Source organism: Leptodactylus fuscus, chromosome 10 (genome assembly GCF_031893055.1).
Source record: "Leptodactylus fuscus isolate aLepFus1 chromosome 10, aLepFus1.hap2, whole genome shotgun sequence".
NCBI classification, from domain to species: Eukaryota; Metazoa; Chordata; class Amphibia; order Anura; family Leptodactylidae; genus Leptodactylus; species Leptodactylus fuscus.
The window spans coordinates 26,197,458-26,218,770 of record NC_134274.1 but is presented as its reverse complement, the minus strand read 5'-3'; the positions used below and the strand labels follow the sequence as shown (position 1 = coordinate 26,218,770).

At 43.9% G+C, this 21,313-nt stretch overlaps 1 protein-coding gene across 5 annotated transcripts in view; it reads right to left on the bottom strand.

Moving 5' to 3' along the window:
• The window catches only part of JMJD1C (jumonji domain containing 1C), a 167,785-nt gene that overhangs the window by 13,373 nt on the left and 133,099 nt on the right, over positions 1–21,313 (bottom strand). For 2 of the 5 annotated variants that reach the window (XM_075257472.1, XM_075257477.1), the window contains 10 exons: positions 19,910–20,015; positions 16,307–16,431; positions 15,180–15,323; positions 14,894–15,059; positions 12,646–14,327; positions 8,994–9,163; positions 6,670–8,885; positions 2,962–3,253; positions 1,527–1,741; positions 804–956 (listed from right to left, as the gene is read on the bottom strand). In XM_075257472.1, the coding sequence (XP_075113573.1) occupies positions 804–956; positions 1,527–1,741; positions 2,962–3,253; positions 6,670–8,885; positions 8,994–9,163; positions 12,646–14,327; positions 14,894–15,059; positions 15,180–15,323; positions 16,307–16,431; positions 19,910–20,015 (5,269 nt within the window). The remainder of the gene's footprint in view (positions 1–803; positions 957–1,526; positions 1,742–2,961; positions 3,254–6,669; positions 8,886–8,993; positions 9,164–12,645; positions 14,328–14,893; positions 15,060–15,179; positions 15,324–16,306; positions 16,432–19,909; positions 20,016–21,313) is intronic. The other 3 variants (XM_075257475.1, XM_075257473.1, XM_075257476.1) reach the window with 3 other exon arrangements.

Genomic DNA, 21,313 nt, shown 5'->3' with positions numbered 1-21,313 from the left:
TTTTTACTGTCATCTTGGCAGAATTCGCAGGTCATTAAATTTACAGGGATTTAATCAATCCTATTTACCATAGTATGGATTCAGGTATTAATTTCATTAAAACCCTCCAACCCCATAAAAACCCAAATGATTTATTCATGGAACGGTCTGATCTACATATCCAGTTATAGCTATAACAGGGGGTCAGGAGTGACTAGGCATGAGGAGGGTGAACTACAAGATATGTAACTATAAGGATTTACATCATATACTATAAATGTCTGATAAATAGATGGGCTCCAACCCCTAGAACAGACCTCCTCATCTGCATTATATCTCAATGTCATGGCCATGCTTGGGTATGGCGTCTAAGTGAATAGGAGTTTGGAGAAACATCATAGAGGAATATATTTATTATTGCTCCCAGGCAATTTTTTGGGGCGGGGACCCCTTTAACCAAATTCTTCAGTAGGAATGTGCTGTAACAGAAACCAGTACCATTACAAGACTGGGTCCCATTGTAAACCTCACGTACAATATATACTTTCACGTCCATAAGGTAAGGCTTGTTGTCTACACCACAGACCCTTCAGCTATTTTTTTTTTTATATATTAGAACCATGAAACAGCAAAAGTTTAGTAGAAATGTTTCCCAAAAGGTTTAGAAAAAATAGGAGGAAGTTCTAAAGCGTCTTGCTGTACTTGACTTAAGGGGGGTTTCTCCAGTCCAGAAATAGCAATGGACTAGTTGTGCAGCGGACTGCTTCCTAAGCATTTCTGCAGGGTAAACACGCCACAGAATGGAGCGCTTCATGCTAACTAACCTCGAGAACTTTTCCTTTCCTTCGCCTTGTAACAGTCCAGACAGACCACAAATCCACATTTCTGGCAGACCCAGTGAATGTTAAACAAGGTGGCTTCACAGGCATCGCACATCTCGCGGACTCCTCGCACTGCTCTCTTCCAGGCTATTTTTGCTGAAATGCAGAATGATTTAGAAAAACATGAACATCTGCTCTGTACAAACATTTGCTTTATGGCCTTTTTTTTTTTTTTTTTTTTTTGGTCGCTGACCTTGGTTGATAGATTAAAACTATGCAGAGAAAGCTATCATGTGCAGAGAATGTGCCTCATAGGATACAGGAATGAGTTCCACCGACATGTCAGACTATGCTGCGGTATGTTTATGTTCTACAAGGACAGGCTTTGTATAGTCGGGAGCTCCCCATAATGGGAATGATAGCTGCTATATTACTTGGTCAAAGTGTACAACTGGCTTCAAGGTACGCAAGGTTATATACTCGTGAACACTTAATATACATTTATTAAATATGAAAGCAACCACTGGGATATGTAGCTGTCGGCTATAGAGTCTCTTATAGATTGTGTGTCTCACTTTTATGTAGGACATATATAGATGTCTATATACCCATAACCCATATATAGAACCCAGTCCTATAGATTCCAAACACCTGACATGGTTCTGTTCACAGACATGCATGGTTTAGGAGTGGATACATATATCATATATGTGAGGCTGCACGTACCGTCCTTCTTCACCCAAGACATAGCAGCTTTCTCAGACGTCACCATCTGACAGAATTTATCGCCGATGTAACCCAAGATATACTTAATAGATTCTAGGTCCAATTCATCATCTTCATAGTTTTCGTGCGTCCATAAACTCAGTGCTTCATCATCATACTGGTCAGGGGTAGAGAATCCATCTATTCTAACAACGCCATTCTTACTGAAAGATAACCTGGAACACAGCAGAAAAATAATTGTTTCAGTGCCGGCAGCGACATGCCCTGTGTGAGCGCCGACCATCCATCTCTGCCGTAACTTTTCATCATGTATTGAATGTTTAGGCAATAAAGATAAAGGCGTCTGTTTCTAGAACACAGCGGCTGATTCTTACTTTAAACTAAACCAGGTTTTTTTGGACAGATCTAAAAAAAGGAACCCAATAGTCTGCCCTTATTTCAGGGAACAGGACGTGCTATTCTGGAGTCACTGTAAGGAACAGAGTATTCTCGATAGTTGGATGTTCTCAATGGTTTCTTGTATCGTTATAATGACATCTGAAGGTAATTTAGAGACAGGAGAGTTTTGGAACGCACTGCAGATTTTTCCGTCCACTACACGATTCAACAAAGCCAGATTTTAGAGACCTTTTTACACGGTGTCAAACTAAAAGATTTAGTCTTAGGGGAATACTTAAGTCATATTCTGTGCTTAGTAGTCCCATGACCTGCAAATGTGTGGTTTCAAGTATAATAAAACTCCCTGGACAACCCCTTAAACCCTTCCTATACTATTCACCCTCCGGGTATTTCCCGGCACTTGTAGTCTGCTGGCTTCCATAGCACTGGTAATACACTTGTGAATGTGGGAGAGGAGGCGAAGCGACCCAAGGGCCATGTGCTGGTCAGTGTCATGTGACCTGGGTCAGGACCAGTCTGGACACCAAAGGTCGAGCATCAAAAACAATCCCGTTGGGATAAGCTCATGAAATGTTTAAGGGCACCCTAAACCACCTCACCATCAGATCAGGGGACCAAAACATTTCTTGTCCCATAAAATGACAACACAACAACTTGGAGGCTGCTCGCTTTCATGGCACGGCTCCACCAATATCTTGAATGAGTAGACCATTCAGTGGGTATCCATAACGCAACATTTCAGGCTGGGGCTATACTGTGCTATCATTTTGGCTACTGATTGTGAATACAATAGCCATGAGTAAAGGCCACATTACCTTGTGGTTTGCATCACAACCACATTCACCATCATTAGCTGTGATACAGCAATGTGACACTGCAATCTTAATATTGTAGGGCCAAAGACCTTAGAACAGAAAAGTCATTTAGGTAGCCATTTAGCCTGGTGGGGCAAGACGTGGTATGAGCACTACTGCAAAATATGTACTAGACATGGATAAAGAGAGTGAAGAGCACAATGTGGTGGACTTCGATTTACCTGCGGAAATAATAAAATCTGCAGAAAACTGGAGAGTGCGTAGACTCTTCTCCTTTCTTGGTGCGGATCAGACGACATTCCCTGCATTTCTGTAAGTTTGGGCCGATCTCGCAGCAGGAGTCGTCCTGCAGGAAGGATTCCCCAGTCTGCTTGAGTTTCTTCACTTTCCGCCAGTCTTTTAATACTGAACGAGGTATGCCAGCTGAAACCACATCACAACCAACGTCAGCAACGAAATGAGACAAGGGTGGCATGTACATGGGCAGAACCTGGCGCTGAGGAGCATCATAGTCTTAGGGTAAGGAGAAGGGGAAAGGAGGTCAGGCAGAACTCAAGACAACTCATTCTTTTCAGCAACCAGACAATGTAAATGATTCCAGGCTTTGCTAGTGGTCACTATCTGAAGGTCATGAATACAAACAACAAACAACATTGTCATAAATGTATAAAACTCTCAGAAGGGGCTGCAAACATTAAACATACCAATAGATACGTAACATAGGAGGTCTCCAAAACGTTAAAAAGGACAAGGCCTTGGAAATTCGGGATGGTCACACTTCCGTTATGAATATTTGTTGCTCTCATTTGTCACAGGATGAGAGCAACAGACTTTAACAGAGATAGAGTGATGGACACAGACAACCACTTTCTGTAAGGAGTGTAGGGACCAGTTCACATCTGTGTTCGGTAAGTCTGCTTGGGGACCCCCGAAGGGAAACCCGCGGATCCCATAGACTATAATGGTATCCGTGTGGTTTCCAAATGAAACATATGGAGAGAAAAGTGTTGCTTGTAGGACTTTTCTCTCTGCAAGTTTCGTGCAGAAACCACACTGACCCCATTATAGGCTATGGGGTCCACGGGTTTCCTTAGATAACTGCTTTTTTATGTGTATATAAAAAGTTCTAGAAATCTCCTTGATGCTTCTGAATCACAGTTCTAACCCCCCCCCCCCCAAAAAAAAAAATAAAATAAATATATATATATATATATATATATATATATATATATATATATATATACATATACAAGCCCTGTGCTTTCAATGGGGACAGCAGAGGGCGACACTGGTGTTGCTCAACCTCTGCGGAAAGGTAAAGAGGAGGCCTGATCAGATTCACCAGGTTTGATCTGTTCTTTCCCAATCATCATCATCTGTCAAAGGAGAGCTGAAGGCCCCCACAGACATAGATAAGATAGCCAGCTAGTCTCCTGAAATGGGTGGGTTTGGATAACTCCTCTTTATCTCTGTGGAGACCTTCAGACCTCAAAAGTAGTAGCAGCTCTCAGTTATGGCCCACAGGGCAGAGGACCACTTTCTACTAATAGGGCAAACGGACAAGTGTTGTCCTTATGTATGTGACAACCCCTTTAATTAATTAATGCAACGTCTTCTGACCGGCGGCAACATAAACAAGCCAAATTAACTGGAGCAATCTGTCCTGACCCCATCACGCTACTGACCAGCCGCTACTGTGGCGTTACATTCATTATATAATTTACATGTCAACATCTTCAATGTGACTGGCCGCAGAACAAAAATAGCCGCGGGCCGCTTATATTTCCAGCAGAAGTCCAGTTCACAGACACAGAAAATAGCCTGCAGAAAGACAAACAGTCCACTGACTAAATTCAGGAGTGTAAACCTACCCCGAGAGCACGCATCGCTGCAAGGACAGCCTGGAAAAATATGGCAGTCATTTACTCCTGAAGTGGAGGGGACGGATGAATGCGGCTTCAGTCACAGCCCGGCGCTGCTTAAGATTTCATTGCAAATCCCCAAACATGAAAAGATTTGGTAATTTAACACTCAGTTCAAGTGTGGTTATAGCAAAAAAGGAATATATTCTGTGCGCTACATGGTGGGTGTTCTTATAGACAAACATGTCAAAACATGAGACCAGGGTGGGGGGATATAGCATTCATTGTACAGAGCCCTCATTTAAACAGGAGGTCATCAGAGACCGAGGAGAGGCCGGGCACGCTGCAGGTGCGTAATATAGAATCCTTAAAGGGATTGTCCAGGGATTTATTTTACTCAGTTTATCTGGGGATTATTTCATGCTGGATCTGGGAGGGGGTGGGGGTCTTGGTTAGTTCTGACCCTGGGTCATGTGATTGGAATCAGTACCAGCCCTTGGGTCGCTCTGTCTTCACCCTCCCCTTCCGTTCACAGGTGGTTACTTGAACTGCTAGGACCGGTTTTACTATAGTCTGCCAGCACCCAAAGTACAGCTATCTAGCGTGACGGGAGGGGGGGGGGGGGGGGGGGGTCAGTGACTCTGGGTACAGCACAAAAAAATCCCAGGAAGAAATTAGTAAAATAAAACTCCTTGGACAACCCCTTTAAAAGGGAACCGGCCACCTCTCCTGCCATGTTTGCATGCATTGTGACATTCTTCACTTACTCTTCCTAGAAATATATTATTAGGTAAATGGCCATTACTACTCCCCTGGCCAAGGGGGTCCGCCCCTACAAAGTGGCTGCCAGTGCTGACTGGACAACGTCAGACTGTGTAAGGACATACCGCCAACTAGTAACACCCAGACTTGTCAGGACAGCTGCCAGATCCTTTTAACATAGTACAGATGGAACAACGTGTTAAACACACCATAAAGCCAACCACAATCTCTAGAAATAACATGGTCCATAATCTAAGATGCCAGATAAATAGAAGAAACTTGTCTTATACACATACACACATTGTCTAGAGGGCAAGTTTCAGAAATGTGTAGTAACACCAGATCACAAACACCTCACAATAGGACAATGGCAGTCACCTCTACTCCAGCATTTCGCAATGTGCTGTATACGGTAGAAATTACACTCCGCATGTCTAACAACATTGCCCAAAGACATAACTTGTAGGAGAGAATCTAAGTACATGAGGCACAGCAAAGGATTCTGTACAGAAGTGCACCAGGGCCATATAGAGCCATATGGTCTAATACAGGCCCTGCAGTGAAAAGTTATAATGCAATACAGTCTGAAACTCTACAAATATACAGCTTTACGTCACTTTTATAGTTACACCCCGTATTCACATTTCTGCTGGTTACTATTGGAATCAGTCGACTACTTGTTGACAGAAACATCAAAAGCTGTATGTGAAAAGAAAAAAACAACCGTCCAGAGGTGGACTGATCTGGTTACCCTGGTACCCCTAGTGATTTCTCAGGGCTCTTTTACTGAGAGTTTCCATCTTGTAAGCTAAATCCGCACAAGGAGAACCAGTATATTCTAAGTGCTCCCTACATCCGACTATAGGACCATAGCAAGCTCTGCCGCTCCAGCTGCTGGGAACCTGAAAATCCCAAATTGCTCCATTCACTTCTATGGAATAGCAAGTATGCATGCTGGGAGTTGTAGTATCACAACAGCTGGAGTGCTTAAGGTTGCTGACCCCTGCAAGGGAGTACTGTGTATATATATATATATATATATATATATATATATATATATATATATATATCTCCTCCAGTCTACTGGTTATATTGGGAAGTGACATAGATGGGGCTGATCTTATCTGAGAAGAATTCCCATGTCCACTCTCCTCTTTCCTGATGTTTGTACCTAAGTCAAGCTAAACACAGAGCCGGAATGCAGCGTGGCAGAGATCCAAGAACAAGCGACAAAAGGCAGCGAGCCCTGGTATAAATACAAACACACGCTATTCACATGACACCGGAAAGCCGCCTGATACTTACTGCTGGAACTATTGCTCTGTAACTTCAGTTTGCTTTTCTCCTTGGCACTGCGACTAAGAATACCATTGGGTTTGATTTCCTCCTCTTTGTCTGTGTCACCTTTTCGCCTCTGCATATCATTTTGCTTCTTTTTGTACGTTGGCTTGGGCTGACGTTTCAGCCTTTGTCCAGACTTGCTCTCGCTTTCATCCGAGTCCTCCGTTTCGGAGCCAGATTCATAAGTCCTTTTAACCCTCCTCCTTGTAAGCCTATCTTCCTTGGGAGATTTGTCCTCCTGTGCCCTAAGGTCTATGTTATTCTGCAGCTCGCTCGACGTTGAAGCGATCAGGTTAACAGTACAAGGTTTGATGATTTCGGAGACTATAGAGCTGCTGGCACTTTCTGGCTTGGTGTTAGTGTTTTTATCTTCCTCCGAGTGTCGGGTAAGCCAGGCCTTTTTCAGTTTTGTGTGGTAGTTTGGCTGGCTGCATTGGGAAGCCTGCCCAGTGCCCGTAGAGCTTGTTGTGTTTGTTGAGCTGCAGGGTGCGTTACTTTCTGGAGAGCCTGAGGCTGGAAAGGTCTGATTTTTCACAGCATTGGTCTCTGGATCATTGGCATTAGTGCTTTTCAACTGAGCTGCAGCCAAAGCCGCCTTGTGCTTTTTTAAGTGAAAAAAATCACTTGAAGCAGGATATAAGGAGTTGGGCTGAATTGCACTTGCAGTCTTGCTACTGGCAGGGGAGGCTGAAGCTGCGGGGTTGGCCGTGCCCTCTTGAGCTGGTGACACTGTAGGAGTCCCAGATATTGATCCGGTGCTTTCTATCACTGTACACGTTGAAACAGCATTGGATAAAGAGTACGTCACTTCTGATCCACCGCAACTCGAAACGCTTGTGGTTGTGGGGGCAGAAGTGGTCACATCGGTTTTCGTGCTGCACATTATATTAGTTCCAGGTGCAGAGGAACTGGGAATGTTGTGTGAGGGAGCGTGAGCGTTCTTCTCGAAGAGCCCATGAGCGCTGTCTGAGTTCATAAGTGGCTGGGCTATCCTTGTAGTCTCTCTGATTTCCAAAGGCTTTATGCAATCCGACTGATTGATTCCAGCCAAGGATCTTTCGCCAACTCTTTCCTTGGGGACTGCCTGAGTTGCTGGCATGTTATCATACTTTGCACTGGATGGCGGGCGTACAATGACAGATGCGGTTGCCGAAGGTAACTTCACGTTATTTTTCTCTGGCATCCATTCAATTTTACTGTGATTTTGTTTTTCATTTGCTTTCCACATTTCCTGGACAGGCTTCTCAGTGTTCTTTTTGTAATTCGCAGCACCCTCCTTGGGCTCAGGAACTAGAGTTGGAGGTTTCTGAAGTTCCTGGATTTTACCTCCAGTGGTTACAGGCTGCACTGGAGTGAGGGTTGGTGGAGAAAGATTGCTGTAACCAACATCCTTCCTATCAAGGCTGTGGTGAATTGGAGGGTGGAAAACAGGTGCCCTGTGCAAGGCGGGCATGCTACGGAGTGCATTCGATGAGGAGACGGACAACTGGGTTGGACTTCTGCTGTCTCCTCTGTAAGATGTAATTGTGTGTGTTGCCACCTGCTGAGGGAGCTGCTCATTTAATTTACTCGCCGCCCCGTCTTCAGGTTGGTGTTTAATTAACGGAGGTGGCTTAGATAAGGAGGACATATACGAGTTAGTAGAAGAATTTGTTGAGGAAGAGCTAGCATTTTGCTTTTCAGGGAACACACTGACGGCTTCCTTACATGTATATGACCTTGGCGGTTCGTTCACCACGCTATTAGATAAGGTGGTGAAATAATTACTTTGCGGCAGACTCTGCGAGACTGAATTTTTCATTTTGTACAAGTCTGAGATGGGGCGCTCTACATTGTTTTCTTGTTTAACCAAGTGGCTTTTCGGGCTGCAAGACAAGATGGGCGTTACTCTGGCATAGCTCTCGCGTTCATTTTCATGTGCTTTCATTTTCATAGAGAAAGATGAAGCTTCTATGTTCTCCTGAAGGATCCTCCTGTGCTCATCCTTATATTTGCTCGGCCTCTCTCCACTGTCTGGAGCTGAACGGGGAAGCTTGGTGTGGCTCAGAACAGGTTCCATGTAATGTCTGTGTATATGGCCATCTTTTCCCACGTGTGTTCGGTTGTGTTCGTGCTCGGACTTTACAGGTGCTGAAGAAACGGAGCGCAAAGGTTCACTAAACGTCTTCTTCTCCAAGTCCCTGTTGAAAAATAAGATTGTATTATTTACAGATTTAGTAGACACAAAAACATCTGTATTATTTCCTATAGACATGTATTATAAGTGGGAGGGGGATAGGGCTACTTACTCTTTATGGTGATCTGTCGATGGTTTAGACAAGGGTGGACTGGAATGTGCCGCCAGTTTAAGTGGTCTAAGAGAGTCAGCACTGGAGGGGCGTACGGGAAGGTGACCCATTAGTAAGCCGTCTGCGGACGTCACGGGCGTGGGCTGGTGTAACCAGGGGCTAGCGGTGTTCTGCAAAAAGGAATAAACGGATACATGACTAGATGCCACTTCTGCCTCATCCCATATAACATAACAAAAATATATATATTTATAATGCAAGAAAAGAAAAATGCTTAACGTCTATATCCCTGTATTATTTCCATGTGACCCTTGTCAGTGTGCTGTGGTAATCCTGATCACCATTTTCTCCAAATGTAACACTTACTAGACCTTCTTTAAGAAAACTAAAGAAAATTTAAACTTAAATCTATGGCATACACATAAAGGGCGCTGCTCCCATGCCAATGCTGTCTCCCTGGTTCTCTGCTGGTCTCGGTTTACCTGGCCCTAGTGATGTTGTGTCATCTCAATATGGCACCTATCAAACCAAACAATGGCCGCAGCAGTGATGTGACTCGGGCCAGTATGTCCCCATTACAACCAATGACTGGATGCAGTCGTCATGTGCTCACATCCACAACCTTACTGGAGCCCTGCAAATAGTGGCCAGTGGATGTCCAAGGAAACATCAGCATGGAGGCAGCAGCAGAATGGCAAGGTAATTTTATACCAAGGTCAGCTGATGATTCAATGGGACTGGAAAACAATTTTAAAGGCACATGCATATGACGATGTGAATGTGCTGGGTCTGCAGATGAACAGCACAGATGGCACATGGATGAGATCTACGCTGCCCATACTTTCACGGCCCCATTCATTTACTTCAATGAATCTGGACAGGAATAGGACCTTTGCTGAGTTTTGCAATTGGTCTCATGGCCCCATAATAATACATGTATGAGGCCATAAAATATAATGATACCAGACGGGAAAAACACAGCTAGCACACTGACAATGTACACAGTTGTGTACATGAAGTCTGAGGTTGAGGTCACAACTTTTTTTTCCCCCTATCAGTTCAGTTCAAATGAATGTGATCGTGCTGCAATACCAGTGACAGCCACAACACAATATATGGCACTGTGCTGACATACAATGAGACCATTAATATTTACATCTTGGAAAACCCCTTTAAAAGCCAATAGCTTGTTTTTAGGTTGTCTGCCGTCCTACAACAATTCTTAATAATAGGGAAGTGAAAAAAAGCCTTTCAATTGTGGTGTAAAAAGTGTCATGTGTCACCATCATGAGGCTGCAAAGGTGACTCATTTACCGGGTTTTCATGGTTTCAGTTGTATCTTATGATAGTAAAGCCACAAAAACACTAAAAGCAAACGATTACAAGCAAGGGTCAAAAATAGAGACAAACTGGATTTTAACGCACAAGAAGAGCTGTGAACATAGGGTTAACCCTACATCGCAACAGCATCTCCTTACCCGAAAACGGCGTTCAGACGGATCAACAGATTGTATTCAACTGCGTGGCGAACAGATCTATCTATTTATCTCTATAGTTATTGCAGTGCATTGTGACACTCAGGGCAGTTTATGTAACTTGAAGCTCCGAACAGTAATAGGAAAATGATATATGACTACATATGGAAAATATGCATGGTATAAATGATCCCGGCCAGATGTTTACATTGGCCGGCCTCTCCAGAAGGATGCTATTAGACCCAAACTCTACCTCATGCCAGGCTTTTTATTTCCACTTTCCTCTATAGTGCGGTTCAAGTTCAGGGCCGCAGACCCTTGAGCAATCAGCATGGAGGAAAATATGGGAGTGAGCGCCTCGATGCTGAAAACCTGTTTATTTGCCTTCAACGCTCGCTTCTGACCTCTTCATAGATACAAGCTGCAGAATCTTAGACCTGCCTAGCAGTCAGGCCTGGTAATAATGGTTTCCTGAGTTTGTGGAGGCGGTGATGGCACATGGACGTATACTGCTACATATCACAGCTGTTACATGGGGTCAATGTAAAGCAAACATCTTCCTAGTTATTAGGTTTCACAAACACTGCTTGCTTTTTACTGTATACATTTCTGTGCTGGACACCAAGGAGATGGCAGAGATGAGGACTTGCTCCTGTAATGTTTATGTGTATGTTTACAGGGTGGCTTCTGACACTTTAATACTCATGGTCTATGTTTAGGATAGGTCATCAACATCAGAGTTCCTGCACCCCAAGCACTGCACCACCTTTAGCTGTCGGGTGGGCTGCTGGGAGTCGGACCCCACTGATTTAACATTGATGGCCTATCCTAACAATATATTTTATAATAAGGGTATATTCACACGGAGGCAAAGGTCGCGGAAACCTTTTCCACCTTGTGAACATTCTGCGCGGCTTTTTACTTTAAATCAGGAATGGGTTAAAAAAAAACAAAGTAACAAGTCAAATACTGAAACAACGTGACAAGCCGTAATAAGAACCCAATAGTAAAATCCCAATGTTATTGCAGAAACACAGTATCATACTTCTGCCGACTCCACATACGAGGGATTTAAAGGGACTGTCTCAGTGTCTGTAATGGGACAACCCCTTTAACTTTCAGTCCCATTTGATATGATACAGTCTGCTAGGCCCAATGAAGCCACATTCTCCAAGGTTAGATCAGTGACAACCATATTACTCCTGGTTAATGCCAGGAAAGAACATGGTGATTGACCTAAAATCCACATTCACACAGCGGACAGCTCAGATACGCGGTTGTCATTATCAAAACTGAATGTTCACTACAAAGTCTTGTATAAGGCAGGATTCACACTTAAAGTACTTAAACTTTTCGACAACTTTTGATCTTCTGACAGCATTTCTGACGTTAAGAAATTGTGAAATATACTTTGGGTTCCTTTCTGTGAAATCCTGCTCTTCTTCATTCTTTCCCTAGGCGAAGTCTGTACCCTGCTATTCATTGGAGTACATGGACAGGCTCCTGTACAATGCAGGGAAGCGGAGGTTGGGGAGGGACCACTTCTAACACTTCCAGGGCAGTACAAAACATAGAACAGTGATTCTGGTGTCATAAGAAAAATGAGATTCTCAGCTTCAATATGACACCAAGAACCCTGTACTATTTCCAGAGATATCACCCATTGAAAATACAATCTTTACCATATTTATAGGCAGCTGTTGCCATTCCTGGCTGTATTTTCAACTGGTAATATCTCTGGTAATAATACAAGTAGAATTGCCATCTTGGTGTTCTATTAAAACGGAGCATCTCATCTGTTATATGACATGATAAAACCCACTGTTCTACGTGTTATAATACACGAGAGGTCACTCTTTGTAGTGAACCCCTTTCCCATTGATACTCCAGCGAGACGTGATGTACAGATTTCAGCTGACAGAGAATAGTCAAAGTAAATGTTAATTTAATGTATATTAGAACATGTAATAAAGTTACAAATGTTGCCAGAAAATCGTTTAGGAATGGCTTCACTAGGAAGAATAGCACAGCTGCGTATCATTGTTTGGAACCTGAACACGTGAACAGAGTCTTAATACATACATGCAGCTTGACAGATTAAGGACGCCATCCCCACCAGTCTATATAAAACATACTATATTGATGAACTAATACACATGCGTGCTCTCATTACTCACCCTTCTTATGGAAGCCTCTGCATTGACATGGTTCTCTGGGTGTACCCATTTGGAGGAAGGCAAGCCAAGGCTAGAATAGGCATGACTTCCATTTGGATACTGCCAAATAATAGGGTAAAGTCCCAGCTGGTTGTAAGAAGCTGGAGGATGAGCTTGGCCAAGAAGATGAGGTGGCTGGTGCTGTAACATTTGCTGCTGTTGCTGATGTGCAAGTGCCAAATGGCTAAGGCTGCTGGCGTGTGCAGTCTCTAGCTGAGGGTGACCGCCTAACAATGACCCAGGAGGCATACCCGGTAGCACCGTAGGTAGTAAGTGAGGATGGTGGACCGAATGGTGCGATGTGCTACCCAGTGCGTGGGCATTTATAGCAGTCATAGGCGTTTGGTTTGAAGAGGACGTTAACATATGAGGGTTCGCTGTTAGTGCTGGATGGTGGTTGTTTGGAGGTAAACATGCTCGATGAGCTGGAGAATGAAGAGTAAAATTGTGCTGGTGCAAATAAGGAGAAATGTGATTAGCTGCAGTATCTGGTCCGACAAGTGCTGGGTCCCTGTAAACGGTAAAATGCTCATTTTTGTCTATAATAAGTGGACTCTTTGTGGACTCGATCGCACTGGCTCTTGCAGTCACTGGATGGAAGCTAGACCTGTGCGAATCAGAATCCATCTTACTCAAGGGCCTAGCGACTCCAGAAGTCTGATTATTGTGATAGTTCACCTTGAGTTTCACTGAATCCGGAGAGTGGACGGGGCGAGACTTCAACATATCTGGAGAGGAACTAAACTTTATTTTACTAGAATTTTCGGATATATGCGGCTTGGCCTTAAGAGCGTCCAGAGTCTGTTTTTGTAGCCTCTTCTGTTCATCCGTTAAGGATGTGCTACCAATGACGGAGGTGTGGTGGATCTTCTCCCTGTCATTCACCTCCTTATTGGTAGACTGGGGTGTTTTTAAAACCCCTGAAAGTGCCAAATCTGTCTTATGGTTAACACTGTCATTCCAACCGTGTTCAGATTCCTGTTTCTTTACACTGGAATAACTGATGGTGCCAAATGACTGCTTCGGGTCACTGCTTTGCAGCTCCTTCTTGGCATTGGGCTGTGTGTTGAACTTGGTTGAACTGCTTTCCTGGGGAGTTTTGTCCAAACTGTTTTCATTAGTTAAGACAATAGAATTTTTTGGCGTGGGCGGTTTGCCGGCGAGCTGATCAGTCTGTAACAATTCGGTAGTGTTGCTCCGCTCAACCACGCTATCTTGAACAAGCGGTTTATTGGAATTCTGCTCATAAAGTGCTGTCTGTTCGGAGAGGAGGAACTGAGAGTTTTCTTTCTGCAGCTGTAAGTCAGCTGACTTTAGCCTTTCTGCGTCTTGAAGCTTTTTATCTTCCTGTATTTCATCCCAGTGAGGATGCCTATCTATTAGTGTCTGTTCCTCAGCCCCCTTGCTACTTTGGGATTTTCCTTCGTCTCCATTTATCTTTGAAGTGTTCTTGCTTTTCAACTCGTTCTCAGAATTTTGCTCAGAGGAAGAATCTATTATCCTTTTATTCGAATTTTCTGAGTCGCTGCTCTCGGAGCAGTCGGAAATATTGTCTGTGCGCAGCCTTTTCAGAATTTCTTTCTTTTCATCCTCCTCGGGTTTCCTCCTTTTGCTGTGAAAATGTTTGTTCCTTTTCACATTTTCTGCAAACAGAAATCCAGACGTTAGTCCGTACGTACATCCACGTGACAAGTCTTATAGGTTGTGAACTGTGCGTCAGCAAAGAAAAAACTGAATTCTGTCTAGAATCCAACATTTTTTTTCTTTTGCAAACTGCACTTACGTTGCATCTATTCAACACCCATTTTTATTTCACATGGGAGCCTACATTATATACATTGGATTAAGTCAGAAGCATAGGTCGGGACATCCTCTTGATATATACCTTAAATATATACTGCAGACTCACTGTGACTACACCCTGTCAATCAAACCCCTGCAACAAGTTATAGTGACATGTCACATGGTTTGATATTGTGGGGTGCTGACCCCCATAGATCGATACCCCCCTTGTTTCACTATGTACTTCTCTCTTGGGAAAGGGACCCCACAAATAGTCCCCACAATATAAGAGATTGTTGCCAGGCTGTATGCATTCTAATATGGAGGATTGGGCAAGGGCATTGACGTTCTCATTTTCAGCGAGACTCGGGATATCTTTATCCTTGTCTGGCGATTACAACCCATTACAGGTTCGCCCCCTTCTCACCAGTACCGTCAAATCTTTCTTCTTTAATCCTATCTTCATCCGGCATGCTGCTGTCAGAACCTTTCCTCTTGTTTAGGCGGGCGTTTCGGTTCTGGCTCTGTTTGGTGGAGCTCTGGGAGTTCATCGCTGGCCTGGGACTATTTGCTTGTGCACGTGTATAATGACCCTAAAAGAGACAACACTGTTTAGAACACACGAGTAACAGAAATTATGGGGGGGAAGAAAGTGGTCGACCCCTTCTCCAGATGAAATTTACTTGCACAGGTATGGAAGCTGAAACACTTACATGAATTGTGTTGCTGTTCTGGTTGGAGCGCGACCTGCGGCGACTTGTGATGCCTATATTTTCACCTTTTAGCAGAGAATAAACAACGTCATCTAGAAAGGTCATCTGAACCATAGAAGGATCAACATTCTGTGGCTCTAGAACCTGGGCCAAAAGACACAAACATGGCGACCATTAGTACCCATCTATCTTAAGCACAGTACACCGGAACTAAAACGTTTACTAAAGAGTCTATGAAATGGCAATGTACACCAGCAAGGTGCGAACGTCTAATAACCGATCACTGTGATAAAGCAATAGGTCATACAAATTATAGGCCTGGGCTGATGTCCAAATCCAATGCACACAGAAATAGTACCAATGTATGTTTACATCTGAGCCCCTGTGTACATTATTCTGGTCTCTCCGTGGACCAGGACAATGGACTGCTGAAATAGACAGCAACTATGCCTGATGAACCCCTTTGACTATAATGGGATCTGTCACGGATCCCTTCTTTTAAACTGAAACGGTCAGATGAAAAAGTGCTGCAAAGTCCCACTTTTTGTCCAGCAGTTCCAGTTAAAAAGAAGGGGCCCCCTGACAGACCCCATTATAGTCAATGGGGTCCATTGATTTTCACTAATCAATGCAATGGAGTCTCCAATGCAGATATAAACCCGACCTTAGTCATTATCCATTTTTAGAAAACCTGTGTGGCAACCACTGCAGCTTCTGTCACATATTCACACTAGAGGTAGGCAACATTTAAGCACTGGATTGTCTGACTGATGTTCTAATAGGCGATATGGAGAACATAGAGGGCGGTCCCTTGTTCTAGGGTATGAGGATCCTATTCTTCTGGACTCCAGCCATCCTTGTAACACATGATCGGCCTTTCATATGAATGGCTGCCATGTGATACTACGGTCTATTGCAGCAGCTGTAGCTTTCCCCAGCAAAGTCAGTAGTATGCCAAGGGGCCAGGAGTGAGACCCTAGATGATCAGATGATCTCCCTGGCGGTCGCATATAAAAATAAATTGTGTAAGAGTAACAAAAAAACAAACCCCAGGCTATGGCTACTCTTTACACTAGAAAGCGTGTGACACACATACAGCGTGTACCCATCAGTGATGTTCCACTTACCTGGTCATTCATAACAATCATAGTGCGGGTAAAAAGGTCATGGTGAGTAATTATACCAGTGAACCACTGGGTGGCAGAGTCTTGTCTGTACACCCTCACTCGATAGCCGTTTAAGGAATAAGGTCCTATGAACAGAACAATGACACATTTAGATACTCGGAAATCCATGTCTCAGAAGGTCTCTTGATCTCCTTCCAACAGTTACATCATGCAGGGCTTCACTTCCAGATACTGACACACTCCAGGCAGACACAAACAAATGCTCAGCCGCAGCGCTCTACACGTCTACGAGTCGCCAGCCATTATATTTTTGTTTTAACATTACAAGGATGACTCTTCAGCGGACTGAAGTCAAAATGAAGTCACATAATACTTGGATAATAATAATAAAAATCTAATTCTTAATGGTTAGGTCACCGACTGCAGTATCTGTGGTTGGTATATGCCCATGTCATTGTGGCATGTATGGGCTTACTTCTCACTTGCCTACACAAGGACTGACCTAGCCAGCACTAAGCAGCACTCCTGCGATAGAATCAGTCCTTGGTGTCCAAGGGAATAACCAATGAAGCAACCAGTCAAGCCAGCGTCAAGGAAAATGATGCAATTTTACCTTTATATCAAAGAAAACTGTATATTTGTTGTCACAAATGTGTGCCACCATCGTGAATAAGGGAACATGCCAATAGACAGACCATTGAGATATTCACATGTCTCATTAATATGGGTACCATCCTTGCCCCCCCCCCCATCCCATGATCACTGTGAATGGAGAAGTGGTCACACATCTTTGGCTCTCAGTTCACCTCTGTAGTGGTTCCCAAAACAGCCAAACATACATGCTATAATTTTTTTTTTCCCTTGGAACTCCCAATGAAGTGAATGTAGAGAACCGCAAAAGTGCAACCACAAGACATAATACAAGATACAATATAAGACAAATAGGTGTGGGACCTGTGTCTATAAGTGGGTTTGTGTGGGTTTCCTCTGGGAACACCAGTTTCCTCCCACACTCCTAAGACATACTAATTGGGAATTTAGATTGCGAGCCCTATAGGGGACAGTGACCGACAAGGTCTGTAAAGTGCTGTGGATTATACAAGAGTTATAATAAAAATAAAATTAATTATGGCATCTCCTGACTCACCTGTACAAGAGTCCGCAATACACTCCTTTATAGCAGCTTTATATAGGTGCTGTGGATGGGACCTGGGTGTAATCTCGTTTAATCCGCTATCTCTCTGCTTGACCCTTTACAATCTGGTTTCCGCGCTCTGCACTCTACTGAAACGGCTCTCACAAAAGCTCCAATGATCTCCTAATGGCTAAATTCAATGGTGACTTCTCTCTTCTTATCCTTCTGGACCTCTCTGCAGCTTTTGACACTGTTGACCATCATCTCCTCCTCACTATGCTCCGCTCAGTCGGCCTCAATGACACTGCGCTCTCCTGGTTCTCCTCTTATCTCTCAGACCGCACCTTCACTGTATCATTTGCGGGCTGTTTCTTCCCCTCTTTCCCTTGCTGTTGGGGTTCCTCAGGGCTCGGTCCTAGGCCCCCTGCTCTTTTCTCTCTACACAGCCCCCATTGGACAAACCATCGCCAGATTTGGCTTCAGGTACCATCTTTATGCTGATGACACCCAATTATACACATCTTCCCATGACATCACCCCAGCACTCATACAGAACACTAGTGACTGTCTCTCTGCTGTCTCTAATATCATGTTCTCGCTCTATCTGAAACTAAATCTCTCTAAGGGCTCGTTCACATCTGCGACCGGGACTCCGTACTTCAGGTTTCTGTTTCTTGCATAAAACAGAGCAGGAGACGGAAACCTGCAGGAGTCTCTCACCCATTCATTTGAATGGGTGAGAAGCTGTCCAGCCGTGAGCGATTTATGCTCTCCACCGCGAAACCAGGTTTTATAATCCGGACACAGAGTCGGACATACAGTACTCTGTGTCCGGATTTAAAAAAAACGGTTTCGCAGCGGAGAGCATAAAACGCTCACCGCCGCACCCGGTCTATGGTTTCCGTCTTCTGGCATGCAGAAGACGGAAACCACAGAACGGACAGCTGAACGCAGGTGTGAACCTAGCGTAAGACTGAACTAATACTGTTTCCATCATCTAATAGATTTGTCCCTGATATATCCATTGCAGTCTCAGGCCTTACTATAACTCCTAGGCAGTATGTCCGCTGCCTCGGGGTCATGTTTGACGCAGACCTTTCCTTCACCCCTCATATTGAATCACTCGCACGTTCATGTCACCTCCACCTCAAAAACATCTCCAGAATACGCCCTTTCCTCACCAGAGATACACTAAAGACACTTATTGTCTCTTTGATTTAGAGATGAGCGAGTACTGTTCGGATCAGCCGATCCGAACAGCACGCACGCATTGAAATGAATGGAAGCACCTGGTACTTCCGCTTTGACGCCGGCCGGCCGCTTAACCCCCCGCGTGCCGGCTACGTCCATTCATTTCAATGCGTGCGTGCTATTTGGATCGGCTGATGCGAACAGTACTCGCTCATCTCTACTCTGATTCATTCTCGCCTTGACTACTGTAACTCCTTACTTATCGGTTTTCCCCTCACTAAACTCTCCCCTCTACAATCTATTCTGAATGCAGCGGCCAGGCTCATCTATCAGGCTAGACGCTACAGCGATGCCTCGGGTCTGTGCCAGTCGCTACATTGGCTGCCTATTCATTATAGAATAAAATATAAAGTTATCACTCTCATTCACAAGGCTCTCCATGATGCCGCACCATCCTACATTTCCTCCCTCATCTCTGTCTACTGCCCAACCCGTGCTCTCGGTTCAGAAGGTATGGCATGTATGGCATCACTACTCCTATCTCTGTAATCACATCTATAGCAATGTTTCCAAATAGCTCCAATGTGTACAAGGTCAATCATATAACAGTACTGCCATAAAACAAGCCTATCAGTACAAGGAGGTAAATCCTCATCTCTGCAGTACAAGGTTACTATTAGATAACAGACCGTCTGATATACATCTGAATTATTCACGTGTCCTAATGTAACATCTGAATGTAATGGCGCAGTAGGCTGGATATTACTGCATGTGTACAGGAGAGGCTTCTATTATATACAATACTGTTAGAAAATACAACTATTTGCTCCATTTATTAAAGTGTCAAACTTTCAATGTGTTATTGGGAGAAGTCAGAAGTCCTTATTGATGGTGTCTGGGTGCGGAGACCTCCATTGCTTGCTAAAACAAAGGGTCAGCATTGCGGACCTGAGCACTGAGCCCCTTGGGCTTTGATCGGGGGTGTACAGATGCATAGACATTGTATTGAGCCCATAATACATAGCACTCTATGAGATTTACGCCTCTTCATTCTAGTAATTGGTGGGGATCTCAGCAGCCGGACATCCATTAAAACAAAGTCACTATGACATGTGAAAAGTTTTTTAGAAAGTTTAGTTACACTTTAATACTGAATTTCTAATATATAGTGTCACAGCTGAAAAATACAATTGTGACAGCACGATCTACCCATTGAGACTCTCCGATGCATTGTGTTTCTTAGCCGTCATACACTATGCACTACAGAAAACACTCACCTTGCATAAAAATCTCCTGAACCTTGTGTTCTTTAACCCAGGCTTTCACCTCTTCGTGAAGCTGGGGGTTGTCCCTGAGAACTGGGTTTAGACTGTCAACTTCATCCTATAAATACAAGAAAAGCACCAGATTAGTACTGTACGCCCACCGATCCAGAGTGTACACAAGGGCAGCAATAAATAGGAGCATCCAGGATCACAGCAGGAATCTGGACCCGTGTGAATTCAGACTCTAGACACCGTGTTGGCCAAGAAGGAAAAATGCATTTATTTTTAGTGGCGAGCTTACTGCATATAACACCACGACTAGACGCACCGAAGAAGAATGTCATGGCGCTCTACTACACAAACAGCTATGTACATGAGACCAATAGTATTTACCTATGTACCCGACATTTACGCCTATTGCCAGGAGCCATGATGTCACCTGATCCAAGTCACCCTGCAGGATAAAAGCATGCTATATACTTCACGGAAATGCACAGTTGTGGTGTCCAGTCACTAAGCTGTTTTCTAGTATCTGCATTACAAGGCTCTGCCCTCTGCACACGGATATGATCTGGTCGCTGTATGGCATAGGCTGGTTATTTTGCACTCTGTTCTTTTTATTAGTCCCTCCATGATTTGCCATGTGGGGCCAGAGGAGGACTATGTGACCACATTTCTGCCAATACCTATTCTATACGTATGATCGGCTTTAAGGGTTGCCAGAAGACAATGTGAGGTTTGTAGTCGCCTATAAACATCCTTACACATGTACATATACACAGACGGGCCTAAACCATAGCAAAACCTAAAGTGAAAACCGCATTGGACACTGGGTATAAAAAAAAAACAACAAAAAGAAACTTCATATATGCTTATTCTGTCACAAAAAAACTGCATATGCCTATGGAAACAGCATCTTCACATCCTGCCGAGGGTGTATATTTTTAGCATACTCCTTTACAGCTGCCGTGCCACCTGCCTTTTGATTCTGAGCATACAGTTCTATCATAAAAGGCCGCACTACAATGGCCTCCTATTCCTTGAACAGGACGGCTTTGTCTGGGGAGGCCGGCTTCTCCGGGCGAGCAGAATACTTGTAATGTTCCAGTGCCAACTTCATTCATTCCTCACTTAAGAGACACTGCTTGTTCGGGAGGCTGCTTGCAGAGACCAGGAGCTTCTCATTTACAAGTCAATGGAAGAAAATAAAACAAAAAAACCCACATCTATACATTTTAGGAACCAGTTCATTGACATTTGTGCTACTACTATGGACAGCCTAGGCAGGCGATACATAATGTCTAACTACAAGGTTGCACCACACACTACATTGCAATAGTCCGAACAACTCCCACAATAGTCTAGATCCAATCCCATATACATGATAATATCCATCTGTATATTGCTATAGGTCCA